The sequence below is a fragment of the Dunckerocampus dactyliophorus genome, chromosome 8, assembly GCF_027744805.1.
Source record: "Dunckerocampus dactyliophorus isolate RoL2022-P2 chromosome 8, RoL_Ddac_1.1, whole genome shotgun sequence".
In the NCBI taxonomy this organism is placed as follows: domain Eukaryota; kingdom Metazoa; phylum Chordata; class Actinopteri; order Syngnathiformes; family Syngnathidae; genus Dunckerocampus; species Dunckerocampus dactyliophorus.
In genome coordinates this window covers 28501798-28526245 of record NC_072826.1, presented here as the reverse complement: position 1 = coordinate 28526245, position 24448 = coordinate 28501798, and the positions used below count along the sequence as shown (strand labels likewise).

Here is a 24448-nt window from a genome sequence, read left to right as displayed (position 1 = left end):
GGCATATTCGATTCTAAAAAATATATATAATATTAATCTTATTGTAAGAAGCAGTACAGTTGTAATTAATTAATAAATGATCGGTGTTTTGTGGTTGAATACGGCCTATTATTAGTGAAAGAAATGCATATTTAAGCAAATTGTCCTAATGTAAGCATTTTCAAGCATAAAATGGCTAAACAAACTCACTAAATGAACTAAAAAACAAATACAAGGCAGAAGAAGCCTTCTAATTGTGAATGTATCCTCTATATTGGCCACTATGTTGGCGTCAGGAATTGTTCGGTGAGACAGGCACTAGAGTCGTCGCTAAGGTTCCCGAGGGAACACATTTACTGTGACGCTGCTCTAGCAGGAGTTTGGTTTACATCTTAAATGGCTTATGTCCAAATAAAAACAACAAGGAACTTCTAATATGTCTTATTTTCTCTGATGATATCTACTATATTGGGTAATCGATATGTAAAGCTGACTATAGGGGTGTTATTTCATGTCTCGAGGGCTCTAATAATGTTAAAAACCCTTTTTAGAAGATTGTAAAGAGGTTTTCTATGCCGGAACTACAAAAATATTCAATTTATTAATATTGAATCCTACTTGGCGGAAATACACTTATCACGGTCTGGTCTGGATGTCTCCTTTGTCCCTCGCAATATCGGGGATTGATTATTGCTCCCTGGCTATATCGCAGTTTTTCAGAAATGTATTTATTCAAAATGATGTCTGTTTTGTGGTAGACTATGGTCTATTATTCGTCAAAATATATGTAAATACAAGTGATATGTAGTATAGTAGTCACTAGGCTGCAATAATGACACAAAACATTGAGACATTAGCTTACATGACATTACCTGTATAACACTGCATGAAGTCATGAAGTCAGCCATGGTATGTCCCACATGATAGAGTGGTTCTCCTCCCATTCCGTGTGGAAGTGGTAAGTTTTTTGCTTCTTAAGTTTAGAAGAAAAGAATTTGAGGATAACTGGTTAGCTCGCTAGCCGTCTTGAGTCCCTGCAGCATAAGAGTTTCACAATGTGACATAAACTATGAATAACAGAAGTGTAAAAGTGACTACTGAAGTGTCTAAAGGGCTCTAATAATGTTAACAAAAACATATTTAGAAAGTCATAAACAAGGTTTTCTATGCTCTAACTATGAAAATATTCCATTTATTAACATTGAATCCTACTTTACGGGAATTCATTTAACACGGCTGAATCTGGAACCAATATCAACTACGCCATAAACGAGGGATGACTGTATAGCGCTACACGTACAACGAGTGATGGAACCATGACTGTTTGGGTGCATTTATCACTTCCACTCCTCCTACATCCACTTTCCCTCGGTTCTGCAAGTGGCCTCTGCATGATGTCGGCAATGATGTCATACCAGGGAAGTCAACAAGGGCAACTCAAACTGCTATTGGAATGCAGCCACCTGTAAGAGACACACAGGTAGTCTGCCATTTTGGTGTGCAGGTGCTATTTTGGGGGGATTTGGGTGGTTTCCAGTTGAATTTTATATCTAGAATGAGCCGTGGGCATACCTGTCAACACTCAACACTTTTTCCCGGGCAACTCCCACATTTTATCTTACATAAAAAAGAAATCCTCTCTGGTGCTGCAGGTGTCAATGGTGACTTCATCCGTGCTTAAGCAACACAATTTCTCTTAAGTTCTGCAAAACTTTGTATTTTCAAATGCAAATGTTGACAGGTTTGGCCGTGGGGCAACAAAAACAACCTGTGGCCGAGAAATGGCCGTACTTTGGACAACCCCTGTCTAATTGGATCTCATTAAATTGTGCGAGTGGTCGTAATATCACCGTATGATGTCATCAATGTAATTACCCTGATCGCTTTAAAGATGTCAAACATTCCACAAAAAAAGACTTAAGCGTCAGTACGTATGTGGTTGTTTTTTGGGGGATCCGTCTCTATGAAGTCGTAGGTCTCCTCTGCGATTTGTCCCGGTATGCGGAAATCAACAGGTAGCGGCTGCGCCGCCTCAGGCGCCTGGGACTGAGTGACGAGCCGGCAGGCTTCCCCTTTTGGACTGGAGGTGCTGTGCGAGTTCTGAGGTTCCAAGTTGCAGCCGGTGCCCTGAAGAAACTGGAGGAAATTCTCCTCTATGGAGCCTTCGCGGCTGGGCAGCCTGTCCTCCACCTCCACCCCGGCTCCACGGAACAGGCATGGCAGGTGTTTGCCCAGCTCCTCCCGGATCTGTCTGTTGAGACAGCCATAGAAGAAGGGGTTGGAGGTGAAGCAGAAGTATCCGATCCAGGTGACCGCCTCCTCCAGAGAGGCCAGGGCGGCAGGAGGGCTGGCGGCCAGAGCGGAGTACAAGTGGAAAGAGAAGTAGGGCAGCCAGCAGCAGAGGAACTGGCCACCTACAGCTGCCAACACCGCCGCCGCCTTCCCTCCCCCAAAGGGCCGCTGCGGGGTCTCCCTTCCGGTCCCCGTCCCGGAGCTGGTAACCATCGTGGACCGACTGCTGAGTGACTCTGATCTCTGGCGGCGAGGCGTGTCCGTCCAAGTGGGTAGAGGCCCGTGGTGCATGGCGGCTACGCGGGCCACTTTGAACATGTTGCAGTACACAACAAAAATGACCAGAAGAGGACACAGGAAGTACAGCAGCGTGAAGAGGACCATGAACGCCAAACGGTTCGAGCCGCCCCCTGTCCAGTGCAACGAGCAGCGCCTGTGACCCTGAGCAGGAGCAGGAGATGGGACCGCCCCGTTTCCTCCGTTACCCCCCAGAAGGGGAGCTCTTGCTCCTTGCAGGAGCCAAGCCAGAAGCGGCAAAGCGGACATCGCCAAAGCTTTGACCCATATCCCCACCAGCACAGATGCGACCAAGCCCACGGTCATCTTCACCTCGTAGCGCATGGGGTGTATGATGTAATAATAGCGCTCCACATTGATGACCGAGATGGAGAGGATGGCGGCACTGACCAGGCACACGCTGAGGAAAAGGTAACTCCGGCACAGCGCCTCTCCTAAGAAGGCTCTGCTGGAGAGCATGCCCAGGGGCATCAGCACCAGGGCCGCCAGCAGATCCACCAAGCACAGGTGGAAGACGAAGGCAAACTTGTGAAGCTGCGGCACCTTGGCGATGACCGCCATGATGGCCACGTTGCCCACCACAGCCAGCAGATCCATGAGCAGCATGGCCGCCAGGGCTAGCCACTGGGATGGAGGCCATCCCTCAGCCATGGCCGAGGTAGACGTGTTGGGCGGGAGCGGCAGAAGCGGGTGGGAGGAGTTCCACGCTGGCTCCATTGGAGGGTGCGATGAGGCGGGCAGGCAGGGTCCGTCACTGGCCCATCACCCATCCTTCACTGCCAGGAAGTACGGCCGGAGGACAGCGGCTGGGAAATTAGGTCAGAAGCTGCCCTGCAGTTACGAGGACGGCCTGAGGGTCGGGAGGTTTTTAACAATCCGTTTCATTTACGATATCCTCATGTCTGCCATCCAACACCACCGTCCCTGATGAATGACAGGACAATCTGAGTTTACAAGTAAAATCATGAAAATGGTGGGCCTTCTAGTAGCGGTACATGTATACTACAAGTCAAAAGTTTGGAGACACTTTCTCACACAATAACATGGTAAAGTTAATTATTTATTAATGTATACATTTATAAATTAAATAAATAAATTATTAAATAAATTATAAATACGTGATAATACAGGTCAAATGTACAGCACACACTACTGGTCAAAGGTTTGGAGACACTTTCTCATACAATATCATGGTAAAGTGTCTCCAAACATTTGACCGGTAGTGTATGCTGTACATTCGACTGTATTATCACGTATTTATAATTTATTTAATTTATTATTTATTCATTTATAAAATTATAAATGAATAAGTAATAAATTAGGCAACATTTATAAAAATTTATTCAATTTATAAAATTATAAATTGATAAAGTTTGTTCATAAAATAATTAATAAAATTAATTAATAACTATTATTAATAATAACTAAAAATAATAAATAAAATAAATAAATTGATTTCACATTTTTGACCAAAACGGTGCAAATATGTGAGGATCCACCGTACACTGTAACTCTGCACTTGTCCAGCGTAGTAGATGCCATAGATCACATACAACCACTTAGTATTAAGGAGTGGGACAGGAGGCCACGAACGTTAGCTATGTGAGCTACAGGGCCAACATTACACTCACATTTTAACAGCAACATCATGCTACGTTAGCCAACAGTCATTGAACTTCCAGCGAACACATCTGTAGCTGACTTCCGGATATTTAGCATGTGTAGTGAAGCCTGTTGTTGTTTTTAAGTGAGCGTTTTGAGCATCTCCTCTCTAAAAAGTGGAGCGATGATAGGTTTTTCTCACGTTTGGTACTCATAAACAGGCTCTAGGGACGCATATTACTATTAGAACATCATTAAAAGGTCACTTTTGCATAAACGAGGACCTTTAGGCGACACAATGGTATAGTTAAAGTGCATAAACAACCCTCAGTGTGTGATGCAGTGCAGTTGTACACCACTGTTATCTACAAGCACAATAACAAACATCCTAATCCTATATATACCTGTATGGTTATACTGTATACTGTATATCAGACTTTCTATTGAATGCACATGCAGATGTGTCTCCAAACTAACGGCTGTGGATAAAGATACAATGATCTGCTGGTATAAGTGAACAAAAGGCCTGTTTATGCTGATAACAGCAGGAATTAAGGCTAAAAAAAAATGACTCAGTGAATGATGAGCGCCATACAGTACGTCCAAATACCTCATTTCAGTTTTACCCTCCTGCCTGCTTTAGTCATGTCTTACCACCCACTCATGTATATGTTAATCATTACACATACATTAGCATTACTGTCAATACAATACATTCATCATAACAACAGAAGAAAAGCACCCAGGGTAAATAACAGAGGGGGGAAGACATAGATCATGATGTACCTGAATAAGAATATTCCTGCTGCTTTGGGTTTGGATGGAGGATGAAATTGTGGTGCATCTCCCACCAGCGAGGCGAGTACTCCTGTACCGTCATGTACCATCATGTACCTGCGGCCCCCGTCGTTGGGCTTCCCGGCCCAGCCTCTGCTTTGTGCATCCTGAATGACTACAGCTGTGGCGTGGTTCCGTCCAAAAGATGCTGATGGAAATGTGTGTGTATGTGAGACGGAGAGAGTGTGTGTGTGTGCAAAAGATAGCAGGCAGCCCACTCTCCTCTCCCCCCCTCCCATCACCTCTCTCCTCCTCCTTCCGCTCACAGGCTGCAGAGATGGAAGAGGAGGCAGGAAGAGGGAAGGACCACCAGTCTGTTGTCTCCACATGGTCCTAGTGTCCCCTGGCGAGTACAGTAAGAACAGTGCACTTATTATACAACTTTAATAAGAGCTCAATAATGCGTTATTTTGCTCTACTGAAAATGTTCAATGTGATTTTTTATTGTTTTATTATTTATAAGTTAATAATCATTAACTGTGGTGTTTTGTTGTACAGTATTATAGAATAATATTCTTCTTATTATTATATAATAAAAATAAATAAAATATGTGTGTATATGGCAACAATATCACTGCCTCTAATATTTGTATTTAAATATATTATACAATATTATGTGATATTATAACAATAAAACTATAAATATGTGAACATGGTAACCATATTTCAATGCTTTTAATAGTTCAATATAACATATTATATAATTTTGAACATAAATTATACATTTCTAGTATTGTATTGTATCGTATCGTATTATACTACTTTATATCATATTCATTAATTTTATTAATTGAAAACTATTTTAAAACAATTAAAAATGGTATTATGCTATTGTAAACATGGCAACGTCGTTTGTAATGTTAGATTCTAACTAAAAAACTTCATATTGTTGTGAACATAATTCATATTTCAATGTTTGTAATTGTATTGTATTGTATTTTATCTACAGGTATATACATATACATATACAGTGTGTGTGTATATACATATCTTTCACAGGTGTAATGATTCGTTTTAATAACGATTCGATTCGTATCATGATTCGTGGTTGCCGACAGGATTCAAGGACGATATTGGTTCATTCAGAATGATGGGATCCGACACGATTCAGTAACTTTAAGTCAATTCAACAAAATTCAACAGTGTGACTGTGAAATAAATACCTGGATACTGGACAGTGCAGGTGAAGTTTCCTAGATTCCCGCTGTTTTTTGTAAAGGAATCAAGGTATAAATGATTAATAACGCTGACATACTTAAGAATAAATTATCAGAGTGCAAAAAAATGAGGTAAAAATGCAATCCAACATCAGGATGAACAGAGGGTGGTATAGCTTGCCATGACGAATTATTTACTTTAAGCAGTGCAATCCAAACCTTCATGAGAGACATTATGCAAATTCATCAGCAAATGAATGTGGTATCGTATCTTCAATTAGGTGTTGAAACTTCCTCACCTGTACAGGCCGATGGAAGCAGGAGCTTTTTCTTCTTTCTTTGAAAGAACGGTGGAGCAACTAGCAAGCATACAAAAATGCGCACATATGTGTTTTGACCTGGACACGCCGCACTGGATGATGACGTCACTAAGCGTCACCGCTACTGGGCCGTAAACTATGGTCAAGAAGCGTACAAAACATCCTTAATTTGCATATTGTCCCCGAAAATGTCACACAGGTCCACTACAGCTCCCGTGACCACCACATACCCGGAAGACGATGACGTCACAGACACAGATTGAATGCCTTTATCGAGTCTTTGTCATTAACAGTGCTATAAAAAAAAACACACACATCCATACAAAGTCTGCCGTGCTTAAATCCACGGCTTCATTTGATAATATTCAATTGATTGATTACCTTTTAAACAATGTTAGATCGATATATGCTGTCCGGAATGAAAAACTTGCCAAACACATATCGATGTATATATATCTAAAATAAATTTAAAAACATTGTATTATTGTAAACTTATTTTAATTATTATAGTGTGACCTCGGTTAGCGTGTTTTTTTTGTTGACGTCGAAATTTTCCACCAAAATTTTGCCTCAGTTTGCGGACATTTTACAGTTAGCACGTACAATATGGTGCGCGACTTGTCGTGTTATTAACTGATTAAATACTAAAGACGCATTTATACGTTTTCATCAGCCTGAACGTCTGATCCCAATCACGTCAACGGAAAAATCACACATGACAGGAAGGAGGAGGTGAGAGAGCGTGGAGGAGTGTAGCGTGCAGAAGGTTACGTGTTGTCGGGACATTTTAACGCATGCACATGCACGCGCACACACTTGCACACACATAGTTCAGTTCCAAATGCGAAAATTGTAAATAGTTCATGGTGTTATATTTGTAAATTGTTATTTGGATGTAAAACAACCCTTTTCATGTTGTTTATGTTGGTAGAAATGTTTCAGCTATCACAAAAGCAAAAAAATATTTGCATCAAAGTGAAAGTTCTGCTTGAAATATATCTTTTCCCAAAAAGCTGGTTTTCTCAGTTTTTTAGTCGGGAACTAATACAGTCAAACCTGTCTTAGCGGCCACCTGTATAGAACGGCCACCTGCCTATAGCGGCCACTGAAAAATCCCCCGCAGAATATTTACGTGTTATAGGCCCTGTGTATAGCGGTCACCTGTCTAATGCGGCCAGCGGCCACCCATTTTGTATCCCTTGGTCAATATCTGACCGCATATAGCGGCCAAAATGCCGACTCAAGCAGAAGCTTCGAGCACGAAAAATTTCGTTTTTTAAGCAATGAAGCCGTCATGTGTAGACTTTAATTATTGAGACCTAGTTCGACATAAAAAAGCTGTCTTCTTACTTTGCAATGCCGCCCTGAAAAGATTCAATGACGGCCAAAACGGTATTCTTCCCACTTTGTAATGCCGTGAATAGATTCTAAAATAGCCAAAACACCTTAATAAAACATCTACAGTATCACTTAATTGCTGACTAATTAGAGATTAGAAGCCCATTCAATAAGAAAGGAGCGATGGTATTGTTAGTTTACGACGATCTTCACACCTCCTCCGCACTCAATTGTTCAAGCACACACCCATTCCTGACTGCTTCACGCGTATCCTGTACATACATCCTCGGGCTCGTTCACTAAGATTTATATATTTAAAAAAAAAATCAAAGATGGAAATTTGTGACGTTCTGCAGGACAGGCGCGAGCGTCCCCTGTCCTGCACTCTTATTTGGCGGGCTGTGCCTTCTCCGGGGAGGAAGAGGCAGCTGCTTCATGCCTGGTGGCCGCGCAGCTGCGGTCAATTAACATTTGTGGCGGATAAAAGGCCAGCGCCGTCGAATGTGCGGCGCTGGTTCATTGTTGTTATTGATTATTGATATTACTAGTTTCCTCACCGGAGCTGTTACCTAGATTTACCTACCTGTTTATGTGTCAACAGAGCGTTTTCCCCTACGTCTCTTGGTTTTGCTCCAGTCTTTTTGTGAATACATGTTAATATGTGTGCGCACAAATGGCCGCCAACCTGTCTATAGCGGCCACTTTTGCCGTTTCCCTTCAGTGGCCGCGATAGACAGGTTTGACTGTATTTCCCTGAAACTTACCGATGTTCTACTGCTGATTACTAAAGAACGGAAAAAGATCGAAGTAAACTTTTTTTTCCGATGGAAGACGGGAGTCTAATCTTTTTTTGGTAGGTTCCATGTTTATACAGCCACAGAACACAATATTCTGTGTGACTTGAAATCTAAAATGGCCGCTACTGAAGGGGTTGTCTTTTGAAAAATGGCTGGGATTGAATGAGTTAATACACCACGTGAATCCAGCTGTGTTCTTAATGTATTTTTACAACAAAACATCTGCTGGGAAACTTAGCTTGCTTAAATAAATGGCAACCGGATCCTTTATCGAACATACAGACAACTTCTTAAACAAGCTCCCCCTGTAAGTATAGCAGTTAAAGTGTGGAATGAAGAAACTGATTGAGTACTTCAGGACTGCTTTGGCTGCACAAACTGGGATGGGTTTAGAACTGCAGCGGGGAGGGAAGATTGTACTGTTGATTTGGATGAATATGCTTCTGCTGTTACTGGCTACATTAGCACATGCATAGAGACTGTTAGCACCACCAAGTATTACAGAAAATACCCTAACCAAAAACAGTGGATGAACTGTGATGTAAGGGCTAAGCTACGTGCTCGTTCGACTGCATTTGTCATGGGCACCGCTGAGGACTACAAAAAGGCCAGATATGACCTGAGGAGGTCCATACGAGAGGCCAAAAGACAGTACAGACAGAAGCTGGAGGGCTACTATTCCACGTCAGACACTCGGCGCATGTGGGCGGGGCTCCAGCACATCACAGACTATCGACAGCGGAGTAGCGTAGCCACATCCAGCCAAACCACACTTCAGATGAGCTGAATGAGTTCTATGCCCGCTTTGGGCACACGGGACTCACCTCTCATGGTGACATCAGCTGATGTGCGCAGGGTTCTGAACAAAACAAACCCACAAAAAGCAGCAGGCCCAGACAACATCTCAGGCCGTGCACTTTGGGTTTGCTCATCAGAGCTAGCTGATGTGCTTGCTGACATATTTAACCTGTCGCTTGCACAAGCATCTGTACCAACCTGCTTTAAGTCCACCACCATAGTGCCTGTACCCAAGAAGACCAACGTGACCTGCTTAAATGACTATCGCCCTATAGCACTCACTCCTGTTGTAATGAAGTGCTTTGAAAGGATAGTCATGACCCACATCAAAAAGAGCATCCCGGCCACTGTGGACCCTCTACAGTTTGCATATCGCCAGAACCGGTCCACGGATGATGCAGTCAACACTGCCATCCACACAGCCCTTTCTCACCTACAGGGCCAGGACACATATGTCAGAATGCTATTTATAGACTATAGCTCTGCTTTTAATACAGTCAGCCCCCACAAACTCTCAGATAAGCTCCTCACACTTGGCCTGTCACCCTCCCTCTGTAACTGGGTGTTTAACTTTCTAACAGGCAGGCCCCAGTCAGTCAGAGTCCACAATCGCACATCCAGCTCAAGAATTGTGAGCACTGGGACCCCACAGGGGTGTGTGCTGAGTCCACTCCTCTACACGCTCTTCACCTACGATTGCGTGGCCTCCCAGAACAACACCAGCATCATTAAATTTGCGGATGACACTACAGTCATCGGACTGATCACTGGTGGTGTTGAAACATCATACAGAAGAGAGGTGGCGGACCTCATAGCTTAGTGTCGTGATAACAATCTCCTTCTCAATACAGATAAGACTAAAGAGATGATCATTGACCCAAGAACAAGGGAAAAGGGCGCCGCATAGACTCCTGTTTATTGATGAGACTGAGGTGGAGAGGGTGAAAACCTTCAAGTTCCTTGGCACACACATCAGCGAGGACCTCACCTGGTCTCACAACACCCAACAAATTATGAAGAAGTCCCAAAGGAGACTGTACTTCCTGAGAAGACTGAGGAAATTTGGCATGTCCACCACAATCCTGAGTTGCTTCTACAGATGCACTATGGAAAGTGTCCTTACCGCCTCCATCGCTGTTTGGTACGGTAACTGTACAACACGTGATAGGAAGGCACTCCAGCGGGTGATCAAGACCTCACAGAACATTGTTGGGGCAGCCCTCCCCTCACTGCAAGACATTTATAAAACTAGAGTCCTATGCAGAACACACAACCTCATCAAGGACAGAACACATCCACAACACTCATTATTCACACTCCTACCGTCAGGCAGACGCTACAGGAGTTTGAAGTCCAGGACCACAAGGCTGGCAAACAGCTTTTACCCACAGGCCATCAGGCTTCTCAACGAAGCACTCACACACGCCGCACGCAACACACGCACACATTCATAGCACTTTTATTTATTTATTTATTCATTCATTCATTCATTCATTCATTGGTATTCATGTCTCTTCTGTTGTTGTTGCTTAATTTATTGGTACATACAGACCCTTTCCAAAAAATTAGAACGTCATGGAAAAGTTGTTTAATTTCCATAATTCCATTCAAAAAGTTAAACTTTCATAAATTATAGATTCAGGGCCCACAATTTAAACGATTTCCAGTATTTATTTGTTTATTTTTACAAAATTTGGGCTTCCAGCTCATTACAGTAAACCCACGAAAACAGGAATTCAAAAAATTTGAATACTGTGAAGAAATCAGCCCAAATTTGGTTTGGTTTGGTTTGGTTTCGTTTATTTGAACATGAAGGTTACAATGGAATACATCTCGTGAATCATTCTTTGACAGTTCCACATGTCCAAAAGGAGTAGGAAGAAGCAAAGCTTATTTAATCCTACCCCCCATCCATTCTACATCTAGTACAGTACATGTAGTTCACTTCCTGGATTCCATGTCATGTTTTCAGTGATAGTCAGGATAACACATAATAGATAACGGTGAGATAACCCTCCCCCCCCAAAAAAGGAGAGAACATTCATAATAATTATAATAATGATGACAATACTAAATAAATAAATAAATAAGAACAAAGCTTTTTTTTTTTTTTTTAAAACACAACAAAGAAAATTATAAAAAAATAAATAAATAAATAAATAAATAAAAATAAATAAATAAAAAAAATAAAATTTTATTAAATAAATAAAAAATAAAATAAAATAAAATAGAAAATAAAAAAATAAATAAAATAAAATAACAAACCTGACAGAACAATCAGGACTCTTCTGCCTTGTATTTAGCAAACATCAACTGCTTGTATTGTTTTTTGAATTTGCTCATCTCTGTACATTGTTTGAGTTCTTTACTCAATCCGTTCCATAATTTAATTCCACACACGGAAATGCTGTGGGTTTTCAGCGTTGTTCTCGCATATAAATGTTTTAGGTTTAATTTTCCTCTAAGATCATATTTCTCCTCTCTGATTGAGAAATACTTGATTAGATTTTTGGGTAACGAGTTATTATTAACTTTATACATTATTCTAGCGGTTTGAAAGTGTACTAAATCTGCGAATTTTAATATCTGTGATTTTAAAAATAAAGGGTTTGTATGTTCTCTATACTTGGCATTATGAATTATCCTCACAGATCTTTTTTGCAGTACAGTGAGTGAGTGAAGATTGCTTTTGTAATTATTTCCCCATATCTCCACACAATACGTTAGATATGGTAATACTAAGGAACAGTACAGAGTGTGGAGTGATTTTTGATCAAGAAGATATTTTGCTTTATTCAATATAGAGATATTTCTCGCCACCTTTTGCTGTATATATTTAATATGAGATTTCCAACTCATTTTTTCATCTATTATAACCCCAAGGAATTTATATTCTTCCACTTTTTCAATATCCGTTCCATTAATTTGTATTTGGTCGTACGTGTCCTTTCTACTATTACCAAATAACATTATTTTAGTTTTACTTAAATTCAGAGATAATCTATTCTTGTCAAACCATGACTTTAATATGACCATTTCATCCTTGACCTTTTTAATGAGTTCTTGTGTGCTTTCACCAGAACAGAAAGCAGTGGTATCATCGGCGAATAAGACCAATTTTAAGTTGTTAGTTACTTTGCAAATGTCGTTAATGTACAAGTTAAACAGTTTTGGTCCCAGTATGGACCCCTGTGGTACTCCACACGTATTGTGTAGACTCCCAGATGTATATTCTCCTAGCTTTACAAATTGTTTCCTCTTTGCTAGGTAGCTTTTAACCCAATTCAAAACTAATCCTCTAATTCCGTACCTTTCTAATTTTGAAATTAAGATATTGTGATTAATTGTATCGAAGGCTTTTGTCAGATCCATGAATACTGCAGCTGCGCATCTTCTGTTGTCTATGGCAGTAGTGATTTCCTCCGTGATTTCCATCAGTGCCATAGAAGTTGAAATGTTGGCTCTGTAACCATATTGACTACTTGCCAATAATTAATTCTTATTAATAAATTTGTCCAACCTATTATTAAATAGCTTCTCCACAATTTTCGAGAATTGTGGTAACAAGGAAACTGGTCGATAATTTGTAAATTGGTGTTTGTCTCCTTTTTTGAAAATTGGAACCACCTTGGCTGTTTTCATTTTGCTTGGAAATATTCCAGTCTGAAATGATAAGTTACTAATATATGTTAACGGGTCTGCGATCTCATTGATGACCCTTTTAATTGTTTCCATTTCGATTCCATGACAATCAGTTGATGTTTTTGCCTTAAAATGGTTAACAATGTCAGTGATCTCCTTTTTGGTTACAGCAGTGAGAAACATAGAATTAAGATTCCTATCAATAATATCAATCCCTTCATCAATTGTGTCTTGTTTTGGAATTTCCTCTTCCAGTTTTTGTCCAATATTTACAAAATATTCATTAAACATTTCAGCTACCGCATTCATGTCATTCCTGTAAGTATTTCCAACCATGAAATAGGGAGGATAGTCTGCTTTCTTAACGTTGTTCTTTATAATACTATTTAAGATGCCCCAAGTTGCTCTCATGTTATTTTTGTTCTTATTTAGTACGTGACTATAATATTCCCTCTTACTCACTCTCAAGATAGTTGTCAACTTGTTTTTGTATGTCTTATACTTTTGTTCTGCTTCTTTAGTCTGTTGAATGATAAATGTCCTGTATAATGTGTTCTTCTTCTTACAGGCGTTTTTTAGTCCTTTTGTCATCCATGGCTGCTGGTTTTTCTTTTGCTTCTTGGGCTTTTCTTGCCAGGGACAGTTCTTATCGTAGAGCTCCATATAAGTGCCAAGGAAGCTGTCATATGCCTCGTCCACATCTGTTGCACTCCCAACTTTGTTCTTCTAGACCTATCTTGAAGGCACGGATATTATCCTCTGTACGCAATCTTTGAAAAGTCTTTTTTGCCTCCGCCTGTTTTTTCTTATAATGTTCATTGTAGATTGTAAACACTGGAAGATGATCACTGATGTCACTAATTAGCAGGCCACTGATGGTGTTGTTATCAAAGTCATTGGTGAATATATTATCGATGAGGGTGGCACAGTGGTCTGTTATTCTACTTGATCTGATGATTTTAGGATATAAACTCAAGCTATACATTGTATCTATAAAGTCATCTGTTTCCTTGCACTTGTGTGAGTTCAAGAGGTCAATATTGAAGTCTCCACATATGAAAATAGTTTTCTGACCTATGTCTGTAAACGTTGTCTTAATCCAATCCTCAAACATTCCAATCTTTGACTTTGGAGTTCTGTACACACAACTTATTAACACATTTTTGCTTTTTTCTTTACAGATTTCAATTGTTATACATTCTAAAATGTTATCAATGACAAATGACATATTCTTTACCATTTTGTAGTTCAAATGTTTGTCCACGTATACGGCCACACCTCCTCCATTTGCATTGTTCCTGTTTGCACACGTCATTTCATATCCTTCCAGCTCGAAGTCCATTCCTTTGTTAGCATTAATCCAAGTTTCTGAGATTGCTATAACTTTGAAAGGTTCTTTGAATTGATTCAAATATTGTTTAATATTAGTAAAGTTTGCGTTCAAGCTTCTGCTGTTTATGTGTATGATGGATAACTTGTCGTCGTTGATGAAACTGTTGTTGTATTGCTCCTCCGTATAATAACGGCAGTCGTTTGTAATGTGAGAGAAAAAATTTGAGTCCGGATCAATGTCTTTTTCCATATCCAATTGTTTGTGATCTGTAAAGTGAAAAGTGTCCAATTGTAAATCTTCTTGTAGCATATTAAAGCTGTTTTCCTCCATGTTGGGAGATCTCAGTATCTTTCTAGGTCCTTGATGTCTTTGACAGCAAGAACTCTGGCCTCTGGTCCTCCATTTGCTTTGATGAAGATTTTGCAGTTTGCACTCCATGTTCCTTGAATCTTTCCTTGCTTCCTCAGATCACGTGCTTTCTTCGCAATCTCAGCGTTGCGCTTGGTCAGGTGGTCATTCATGTAGACATTTGTTCCTTTCAGCTTCTTTCCCTGTTTCAGCAGCGCAACCTTGTTTTTCCTGTTGGTGAATTTGACGATGATGACGGGTGTAGTGCGGTTCCTCCCATACAGTGGGATGCAAGTATCAATAGATTGGATGTCTACATCCACCTCCTTCGATTGCAAAAAATCAACAACTTGTTGCTCTGTTGAGGCGACATCCCTTTCGTCTGGTTCTTCAGTATTCGCCACTGCTCTGGCATAGGACCTTGGTTTAATTCGAAGTCCCGTCACGACCACGTCATTCATTCGTGTGTTCTGATCCATATCATCTATGGTGTTTTTCAGCTTCTCAATGATTTTATCCTTTTCTTCACATTCTTTTTTGAGAGTGGCTCCCAGTGCATCATAACTTTCCTGTAATTTTTTATTCTCCACTCTCAGACCTTGCATTTCTCTTTGTATGGCGTTGGTAGTCTCTATCAAACTGTGAATTAGTTGATGCAGGGAGTTGGAATTCTCCACAAGTTGCTGCATCTGTTTTCCATAATCCTCCATGGTTTTCGCCATAGTATACTCACTCTTTTCCATTGAACTTCTTTCTTGCTTGTTTGCGCGGTGTTTAACCTTCTGCAAGGCTGTCGCTGTTGCTTTGTCTATATTTCCACTCAGGTGTGTCAACTGGTTAATTGTGTCATCCTTGTAAGGTCTCGGCTGCGGTTGTGGTAATAGGTGAGCACCTCCAGTTGTCTCAGGAATCTGTTCGACATCCGTATATATGACTGAATCTGGAGTACTTCGACCAGAACTACTAGAGCCACCGCTTGTTGCGCTTCTTCTCCCTCGAGCCTTTGACATTGTTACTGTTGCTAGGTAACGCCGTCAGTTAGCCGTTGACTTGTGGTGCAATGCCTTTGGTGAATAATCTTTGTTATAACGGCGAGTTTATCTCTCACCAGTATCTCACCAAAGTCCCACCAGTCCTGGTGGGTCGAAAAAGCTGCACAGGAAAACTCCAAATGTTATCCTGTTATTGAAATCAGGCTTCAAACCGCGGCTAGCATGATAGCTTGCTTGTAACGGCTGTCGGCTCCACCTGATTGTCTCTTTTGGTGAGTTTAGTCCACTCGCGGGTCCGAGTTGAGGCAGAAGTCTCAGCACTCACTTGCAGAGTTGTAATCACAAGTTGTGATCACGAACTGTATTCACCAAGGTCGCAAAAGTTTAAAACTCCGGTAATAGTGGACGGAGCTTTTCCGTGAGCGTCCTTTCCGTACAACAGGAAGTGACGTAACTTTTGCAGGGCATGAATGTTTTAAACTGAGTGTCACACACTAATCATCTACTAAACTCAAATCACCTGCTGCTTCAGTTTGGTTCAATTGTCTCAGTTGGGTTCAATATGGGGAAGACTGCAGACATGACAACTGGCCAGAAGACCATCATTGATACCCTCCATAGGATGGGTAAGCCACAAAAGTTCATAGCTAAGGAGGCTGGTTGTTCACAGAGTGCTGTGTCCAAGCATTTTGCCCGAGAGGACGGGCAAAATGTGGCAGGAGAAGATGCACCAGCAAAAGAGATGACCGTGGGCTTCAGCGGATTATCAAACAGGGAAGATTCAAGAATCTGGCAGAGATCCAGAAAGAGTGGAATGAGGCGGGAGTCACAGCTTCAAAAACCACCACATTCAGACGCATCCGGGAGATGGGCTACAACTGTCGGGTTCCTCGGGTCAAGCCACTTCTGAACCTGAGCCAACGTAGGAAGCGTCTCCACTGGGCCAAGGAGAAGAAGGACTGGACTGTTGGCCAGTGGTCCAAGGTCCTCTTTTCCGATGAAAGTAAAGTGTGCCTTTCATTTGGGAATCAAGGTCCAAGGGTTTGGAGGAAGACGGGTGAGGAACAGAACCCAAGCTGCCTGAGGTCCAGTGTGAAATATCCACAGTCCGTCATGATTTGGGGTGCAATGTCCGGTGCAAGTGTTGGTAAACTCTGCTTTCTTAAATCCAAGGTCACCGCAACAGTTTACCAGAATGTTTTAGAGGATCTGTATGGAGATGCAGATTTCATCTTCCAGCAGGACCTGGCCCCTGCCCAACAAAGAAGAGCTGACAGCAAGCATCAAGGAAATCTGGGCTTCCATAACTCCCAGGCAATGCCACAGGCTGATTGCTTCAATCCACGTGGCATCGAGGCAGTGATTAAGGCAAAGGGATTCCCAACCAAGTATTGAAGATTGACATATGGTTTTGAAAGTACCATATTTTGATTGGTTTGATGTGATCCTAATTTCTTTCTTTTTTTCCTGCAAAAACTGAGAAGTAAATGGTGATTTCTTCACAGTATTCAAATTTTTTGAATTCCTGTTTTCGTGGGTTTTATGAGCTTGAAGCCCAAATTATGTAAAAATAAATAAATAAACACTTGAAATCATTTAAATTGTGGGCCCTGAATCTATAATCTATGAAAGTTTAACTTTTTGAATGGAATTATGGAAATTAAACAACTTTTCCATGACATTCTAATTTTTTGGAAAGGGTCTGTATGTTTCTTATGTTCTTATTCTTTCTTGTGTTTTCTTTCTTTTCTTGGGAGAATGAACAGAATAATTTCATTGCATAGTATGACTGCCTGTTTTACTGTGCATATGACAATAAAACTCTTGAATCTTGAATCTTGAAGTAGCTACGGTACGTCGCCTGTCTATGATGTCATCAGCGGTTGAAAATGTTAACACAAAAGAGGTTTTTTTGATTTTACAACTATTGTTTCACGTGCATAAAACAATTCTAAAGGCATATAAATGACGGATGAAAGGGATAAATTAACATTTCAGGTTACTTTTACCTTCATTGACAAACACGATGTGGCTGCGAGATGAACACCTTCCTCTTCAACACCACCTTCCTGTTTTGTCATGCCATCTGGAGTACATTGTTGTAGCCTCCATTCATGGTGGAGATGCACACTGTGACGTTCAACCTGATCTCCTTCTCCTGGTTTCTCACAGGGATCCAGGTGAGGTTTGACGTTGTCGCTTGGTGTTGGTAAGCACAAGTGCGACGTTCGACGCTCGGCATCCCTGAGGGATCTGACACATGACGTATGTGGTGATGGAGGGATGTTTTACAATTGTTGCCGGACTCCTTCTTGACATCTGCCCCTGGCAACAGAAGACACACACCAAGGGATGGATGGATGACCATGAAGGTGACGATGCTGAGGAGGCAAACTATCCACTTGAAGTGTTTAGTGTTCTCCATCGAGTCCAGTATTCCATGCATTCTACTAGAGGCGGACTGAGCCGGAATGCCGTCGGGATGAACATTTCTGCTTAATTCCTGAAAATTTGAAGTGCATTCTGAGTGCATTCCAGATATTCAGGCCCATTCTTGTGGTCGAATGGTATTTGAAAGGTATTCTAACTGCATTCTACATATTCTAACAGCATTCCAAATATTTGACATTCTGACAACACCTCAAGAAATGTATGTGTATGTGATGAAGACGCTCGGATCTTCTTCCGCTGTGCGACACACACGTAAACAAGATGTTTATTTGTATTTGTATTTGTATGTACTTTATTTATCCCACAGCGGGGAAATTTACTTGTTACAGCAGCAAGCAAGCAAGACAAGTAAAGAGAACAGTAAAGTAAAGTAAAGCATCGTGACTACAACATGGTTCAGGTGGTGCAGGTGTTGTAGAGCCTGACAGCGGTCGGTATGAAGGACCTGCGGAACCTCTCCTTCTTACACCGTGTGTGTAACAGTCTGCTGCTGAAGGAGCTGCCCAGGGAAACAACAGTGTCATGTAGCGGGTGAGAGGTGTTGTCCATGATGGATGTCAGCTTAGCCAATATCCTTCTCTCCCCCACTTCCTCCACGGAGTCCAGAGGACCGTCCAGGACAGAGCTCGCTCTCCTGATCAGCCTATTGATCCTGCTCCTGTCCCTGTCCGTGCTGCCCCCTCTCCAGCAGCCCACAGCATAGAAGATGGCTGAGGCCACCACAGAGTCATAAAAGGTCCGTAAAAGCTCCGTCGGGAAGAAGATGGGAGCGTCTCCGTCACACACACAAGAATGGACAGGCGACACGTTTTTGTGATGCAAATGTTTTGCCCTTTTGAACGCATATTGTTTTGAGAAGCCAAACTCCTTACTTGTATAACCCCAGGGACTACCTGGAACTGCGTTCTTCATCACCAAAATCCGACCAGAACTGGACTTAGGGGACCAACTGGGGAGTAAGTCCCCATTGATGGACTACACTGCTGATGGGGATGTCATACAACTTCAAGTCAAATTATCCTAAGTATCCCTTTAAGGCTTAAGTCTACAGTATTGACACATCGCTCAAATCTTGGCTATAATCACTGCAAACATCCTCTGTCTCATACACTGCTGAGTTTGTCTACCTGAGTGATGGCGTCACTTCCGGAAATGAGACTGAACAGCGAGAGCTAGCTTGTCGTGGCTGTTGCCATGAACTATAAATGTCATTTTTGCACATTTAACGTTCGCTTTCAAAAACTGAACAATCCATCCATTCATTTTCTATGCCGCTTATCCTCACTAGGGTCGCGGGTATGCTGGAGCCTATCCCAGCTGACTTCGGGCGAGAGGCGGGCTACCCTGAACTGGCTGCCAGCCAACATGCTAACCACTAGGCCACCGTGCGGCCCAAAAAAACAATGTAGAACACAATTACAAGCAATATATAACATATTTAAGCAAAGTTGATAAATCACGTCAGCGAGTACACGTGTTCTTTGAGTGTTTGGCGTTAAGAGAGCGAGCACCTGGGGGCGCAGCCTCCTTAGCTCTGCACTTACTTGAGCTGCTGTCCTATGGGCTGTGTGATAGGTAGGTGTGGGTGGGTGTTTGGATCCGTGTTCAGAGGCGTGAGTGGAATGGCTCGTCAAACCTGTTAAAAGACTGGTTTACCTTTCCCACATCCCCCTCAGTGTGTTGTTTTACAAAAGATCAAAGTGGCCCTTGCATCCTTTCATTGTTCAGGACGTGGCCCTCGGTGGAAAATGTCTGGACACCCCTGGTCTAAACGAGAACTTCTCTTTCTTCTGCCGGGGTAAGTGCGTCATGCATAAACGCAGTCAGTCAGTCTCAGTCTGTTGAAATGATGGCCGATGGTAAACGGGGCTGTGTGTGAATTGTGTTGTTTTGTTTTGTTTTAATTTTCCAACTATTTCAACTTTCTTGTACATTGTCGTTTCATAATTAGGACTTTATTCTCGTAACATTCTAACTTTTTCTGCAACTTACTTTTCCAACATTTTTCCAAAAATTACATCCTTTTTCCTTAATATAGAACCTTTATGCAAGTAAAATTACTCTATTCATTTTTCTCATTAGCTTACAACTTTTTTCTGTTAATATTTTGACTTTACAGTTGTAAAATTACTGCAGCTTTTTCCATTTTTTGCTGTTGTTTTTTTGTTTTAGTTTAGTTTGCATTCTTATAGTAGGTCTGGTTTAGTGGCGAGGTAGAGCTTGGTGTCATCAGCAAAGCAATGGAACTGGATATTGAACCTGCGGGAGACATTGCCAAGGGGGAGAAGGTAGATGATGAAAAGAAGGGACCCCGGGACAGAGCCCTGAGGCACACCTGTAGTGACAGAGGAGAGGTCAGACATAAAGGACTTGATCTGTATGAAGTGAGTGCGGCCTGTGAGATATGAGTGAAATCAGTCGAGGTGGGTGTGGGTGATAATTTTAGAAATGTAAGGAAGGTTAGAAGGTTATTGTATAGTTGTTCCAGTCTGAGACAGTTTAAAAAAAAAATTGGGGTCACAACTGCAGTCTGGAAATGTGATGGGACAATTCCAGTGCAAAGTGAGGCGTGAGTGGTGGCAGAAATGAGAGGAAGCAAGGAGGAAAGGCAGGATTTGACTGGGAGTGTGTGGAAAGGATCAAGCTGACAGGGGGAGGACTTGGTCGGCAATTTCCCACAAGTTGGGGAGTTGAAAAGGAGAGAAAGGTTCAGGTGGAGAAGGAAGCGGGGATTTATTGAGCAGTGAAAACAGGGTGTTTTTGTTACCTTGATTTGAACTGATTTGACCGGAATAATCGTTTAATTTGGTTTGATTGATAAAGTCCTTGTAGTGTGAAATATGGTTTTGTATATTTCTTTGTGAATGGTAAGACCGGTTCTTTTATGGAGTCACTCAAGCTGGCGACCTTTCACTTTCATTGACCAGAGTTCAGGGTTATACCAGGGAGCAGATAAGGAGAAAGAAACGGACCAAGTTTTCCCAAATACCTCGGTCTTTTTTAAATAAATAGATACATTACTCTGATGTCTTGTATTCTTTGAGCTATGAGCTATGGTACGATTTCAGATATACTGTACTACTTTACAATTGGTATATTTGCGCAAAGCATTGGTATCGGATGGGTATCGCCGATACCAGCCTGAATTTTACTCCGGATCGGATCGGAAAGGAATTCAGTGGTATCGCAATGTGCTCCAGATCTGCAGTCTCTTAAAGACACGGTAACGCTTGTCTGTCATGACAGAAAGGAACGTAAACATGAGCTACATCAAACAATTTCGCATAACTTTTAACTAATTACAAGAAATGCAATAAAACTTCATTTGAATAACTTTTATCTCAATCACAATGAAACTAGACTACATTTATGCGTTGCCAAATACAAACATTTTTATTTTGGCGCCCACAAACATGCATGTGAGGGGTTCATTATGTCCCAGGGCAAAGTGTTAGCTTGGGTCCGTTGTGAGTATCTCCAATCTCATGAAACATCCTTCAATGGTACGAGATAGCTGCATATACAACATTCTATTCTATTCTATAATTTCTATGTTGTCTGATTTATTGCTAGGCTTTTGTGAACACATACTTCATAACAATCCCCCTTTTTAACATAACCAAGAGTAAATTATTTACTGATGAAGATCTCGACTTAAACCATTGTCTTTACGCTATGCTGTGGTAATCTGCCATTAAATAGAGGTAAATAGAGGAGGATCCTAACCCAAAAATAGTTTGACCCTGGTTTAGACTGGTGATTGGTGATTGAGTGGTGATTCCTATTTGATTAAAAAAAAAAAAAAAACAATAACAAAATGAAAGGCTTAACTTCATAAAACATTTGTGGCATACTGCCGTCAGATGAATGAACAGCTGTGTTTTCTGAACCGGCACCATCTTGGCTGTGACGGGAACCAGATTCAAACAAACGCAGCCATGAAGTCACAGCAAAGCCAAGAAAGTGACATATTCACAACAACAACGCACACTGTCATGATGACAGTCTGCGTCTTGCAAAATGCAAGACCAGTGTGTTATATCATAGTCATCAAGCGATCATTGCTTCTCTAGCCCTGGCATGAAACCCCATACTATTATTCTAAGATTCTTAGAACAGTTCCAGTAAAACAATTAGGATTTACTTACTGAAACTGATAGATTGACTGCAAGATAGGAGAGAAAGACGAGTGACAGCAATCCATGCTTAGCTAGCAATTCACGTTGAGAATACCCAGCAACCACGTTCAAACAAACACAGCCATGAACGCCCACGATTCACAACAATAACACGATAATAACATTTACTGATGTTATGTTGTGATGAGTATGATGCTGTATGTTTTACTGGCAGTGATAGCCACTGACAGGTATCAGTTGTTTAGCTAGCAATTTGGCATGAAAACTCATAATTTTTACTATAAAAAACGGAGTGACGCTGCAATCAAAGATGACTTTTTGGATTTATTGTTGCAGACTACAGATAGCACATTAGCCTATTAGCATGTCATAACCAAGCCAGTTACGAATCAACACTTCAGTAGCCCAGCACTAGGGCAGTAGGCTGGCTACGCTAGAGGATATTAGTAGAAAAAAATTGGGATTGGTGACGTTCCATATACCGAGAGCTATCTTCTGCAGCCAAGAATAGGACCGCCAAGGGCCCCGCTTTCCGCTGCCACCCAACTTACTCTGCACCCGACCCCTTTGGCCTCTCCATTTTGCCTCTTTGGGCTGTGCCCGGCTGGCCCCATAGGTACAGGCCCGGCCATCAGGCACTCGCCATCGTGCCCCACCTCCAGGCCTGGGTCCAGAGGGGGGCCCCGGTGACCCGAGCAAGGGAAAAGTAAGTCAATTTATCTTGCTCATCAGGGGCCAAAATGTGTTTGCTCTGTAGGGTGGTTGGGCTCGCACTTGGAGATAAGGACTCTACAATCTTGTCAGCCTTTTCAAGTTCAGGCAGGCTAAAGTAGTAAAAGAACTTGACAGTACCCATTTAAGATGCTTTTTCGTGGTCTAACGTCACCAACTGACTCCTATTTCTGCCTCAGGTTAAGGATGTATCGAATATTGCACTGGATGAGGACACGGCACAGGATGAGGAATGCTAATTGCTACAAGTGGATTGTTTGCGTTCTCAGCATTGTCACCTTCATGGTCGTTAATTTCATTTTGACCAGAGGGCAGACGAGTCTCAGTTTAAAGTTGACGCATCCATCTTCCGTGAGGCCTGTCCGCCAATGCCCCATGCAGGTTAGCGAGGAGACCATCACACCTCTGGACAAAACCAAGCACTTGCTGGTCTCCGCCTACATGGACCAAAGAGTGCCCGGTCTGGACGTACACATCATCAGCATCTTCAAGGTCGACTCCATGGAGCCCATGGAGTGTATCTTCTGTTGCCAGGGGCAGATGTCAAGAAGGAGCCAGGCAGCAATTGTAAAACATCCCTCCAGTTCTGCCTTTCCCTACATCACCACCTACGTCATGTGTCAGCTCCCTCAGGGATGCCAAGGCTCGCATGTCACAATTGTGCCTTACCAACACCAAGCGACGGTGTCAAACCTCATGTGGATCCCTGTGAAAAACCGGGAGAAGGAGATCAGGTTGAACTTCACAGTGTGCATCTCCACCATGTATGGAGGCTACAACAACGTACTCCAGACGGCACAGACATTGGAGATATACAGGTGAGCACAACAGAGGCACAAACAGGTTTGGACATTTGTGACTGCAATTTTAGTTTTGGGGTCTATCGAAAAAGTTCCTGAACTGTTCCCCCCACCCCCTGCAATCCCTGTGATGAGCTGTTTTTTTTTTTTTTTTTTTTTTAAAGAAAGCAAAGAAAAGAAAGCAAAGAAGCAGCAAAACAACTGCAGTTGATGCTTGTCCACTTGAAATCTTCTAAAATTGGGGACATCATGCACAATGGCGCTTTAAAATTCTCAAATTCTTGCGACTTTAGAAGGTAGTTTTCCCAAAAACATTGATTACATTCCAAAACTTAACAAGCATTTGATCTCAGGGTCCTGTGTCCTGTTTTTGGAATCTTTTTTTAATGTTCTTCCTGTTCTCCCTTTAGAATTTGTGTTTTTGGTTATAGATAGTACTTTTTAATACAACAATGTTCTATCCTTACAGAGAAGGCATACTATAATCCATTCATCCGTCCATCGCGGGGGCAGCAGCCCAATACTAGAAGCCCAGGCTTCCCTCTCCCCAGCTACTTTGTCCAGCTCCTCCCAACAGATCCTGAGGCATTCCCA

General features: G+C 41.8%; 2 protein-coding genes across 3 annotated transcripts in view; one reads left to right on the top strand and one right to left on the bottom strand.

The window, feature by feature from the left end:
- Positions 1 to 24448, top strand: part of LOC129185946 (beta-1,4-galactosyltransferase galt-1-like) — a 48676-nt gene that overhangs the window by 16774 nt on the left and 7454 nt on the right. For both annotated transcript variants that reach the window (XM_054783646.1, XM_054783647.1), the window contains exons 2-3: positions 5276 to 5362; positions 17905 to 23872. In XM_054783646.1, the coding sequence (XP_054639621.1) occupies positions 23184 to 23872 (689 nt within the window). In that variant the 5' untranslated portion in view covers positions 5276 to 5362; positions 17905 to 23183. The remainder of the gene's footprint in view (positions 1 to 5275; positions 5363 to 17904; positions 23873 to 24448) is intronic.
- LOC129185947 (G-protein coupled receptor 61-like) lies at positions 1887 to 5208 on the bottom strand. The gene is made up of 2 exons (XM_054783648.1): positions 4957 to 5208; positions 1887 to 3492 (listed from the first exon to the last, which is right to left on the bottom strand). Exon 2 carries the CDS (start codon positions 3283 to 3285, stop codon positions 1897 to 1899), a length of 1389 nt encoding a protein of 462 aa, XP_054639623.1. The 5' UTR covers positions 3286 to 3492; positions 4957 to 5208; the 3' UTR covers positions 1887 to 1896.

Excerpts from the sequence above, each read along its gene's own strand:
- LOC129185947 (XM_054783648.1), bottom strand. The coding sequence starts at position 3,285 with ATGGAGCCAGCGTGGAACTCCTCCCACCCGCTTCTGCCGCTCCCGCCC.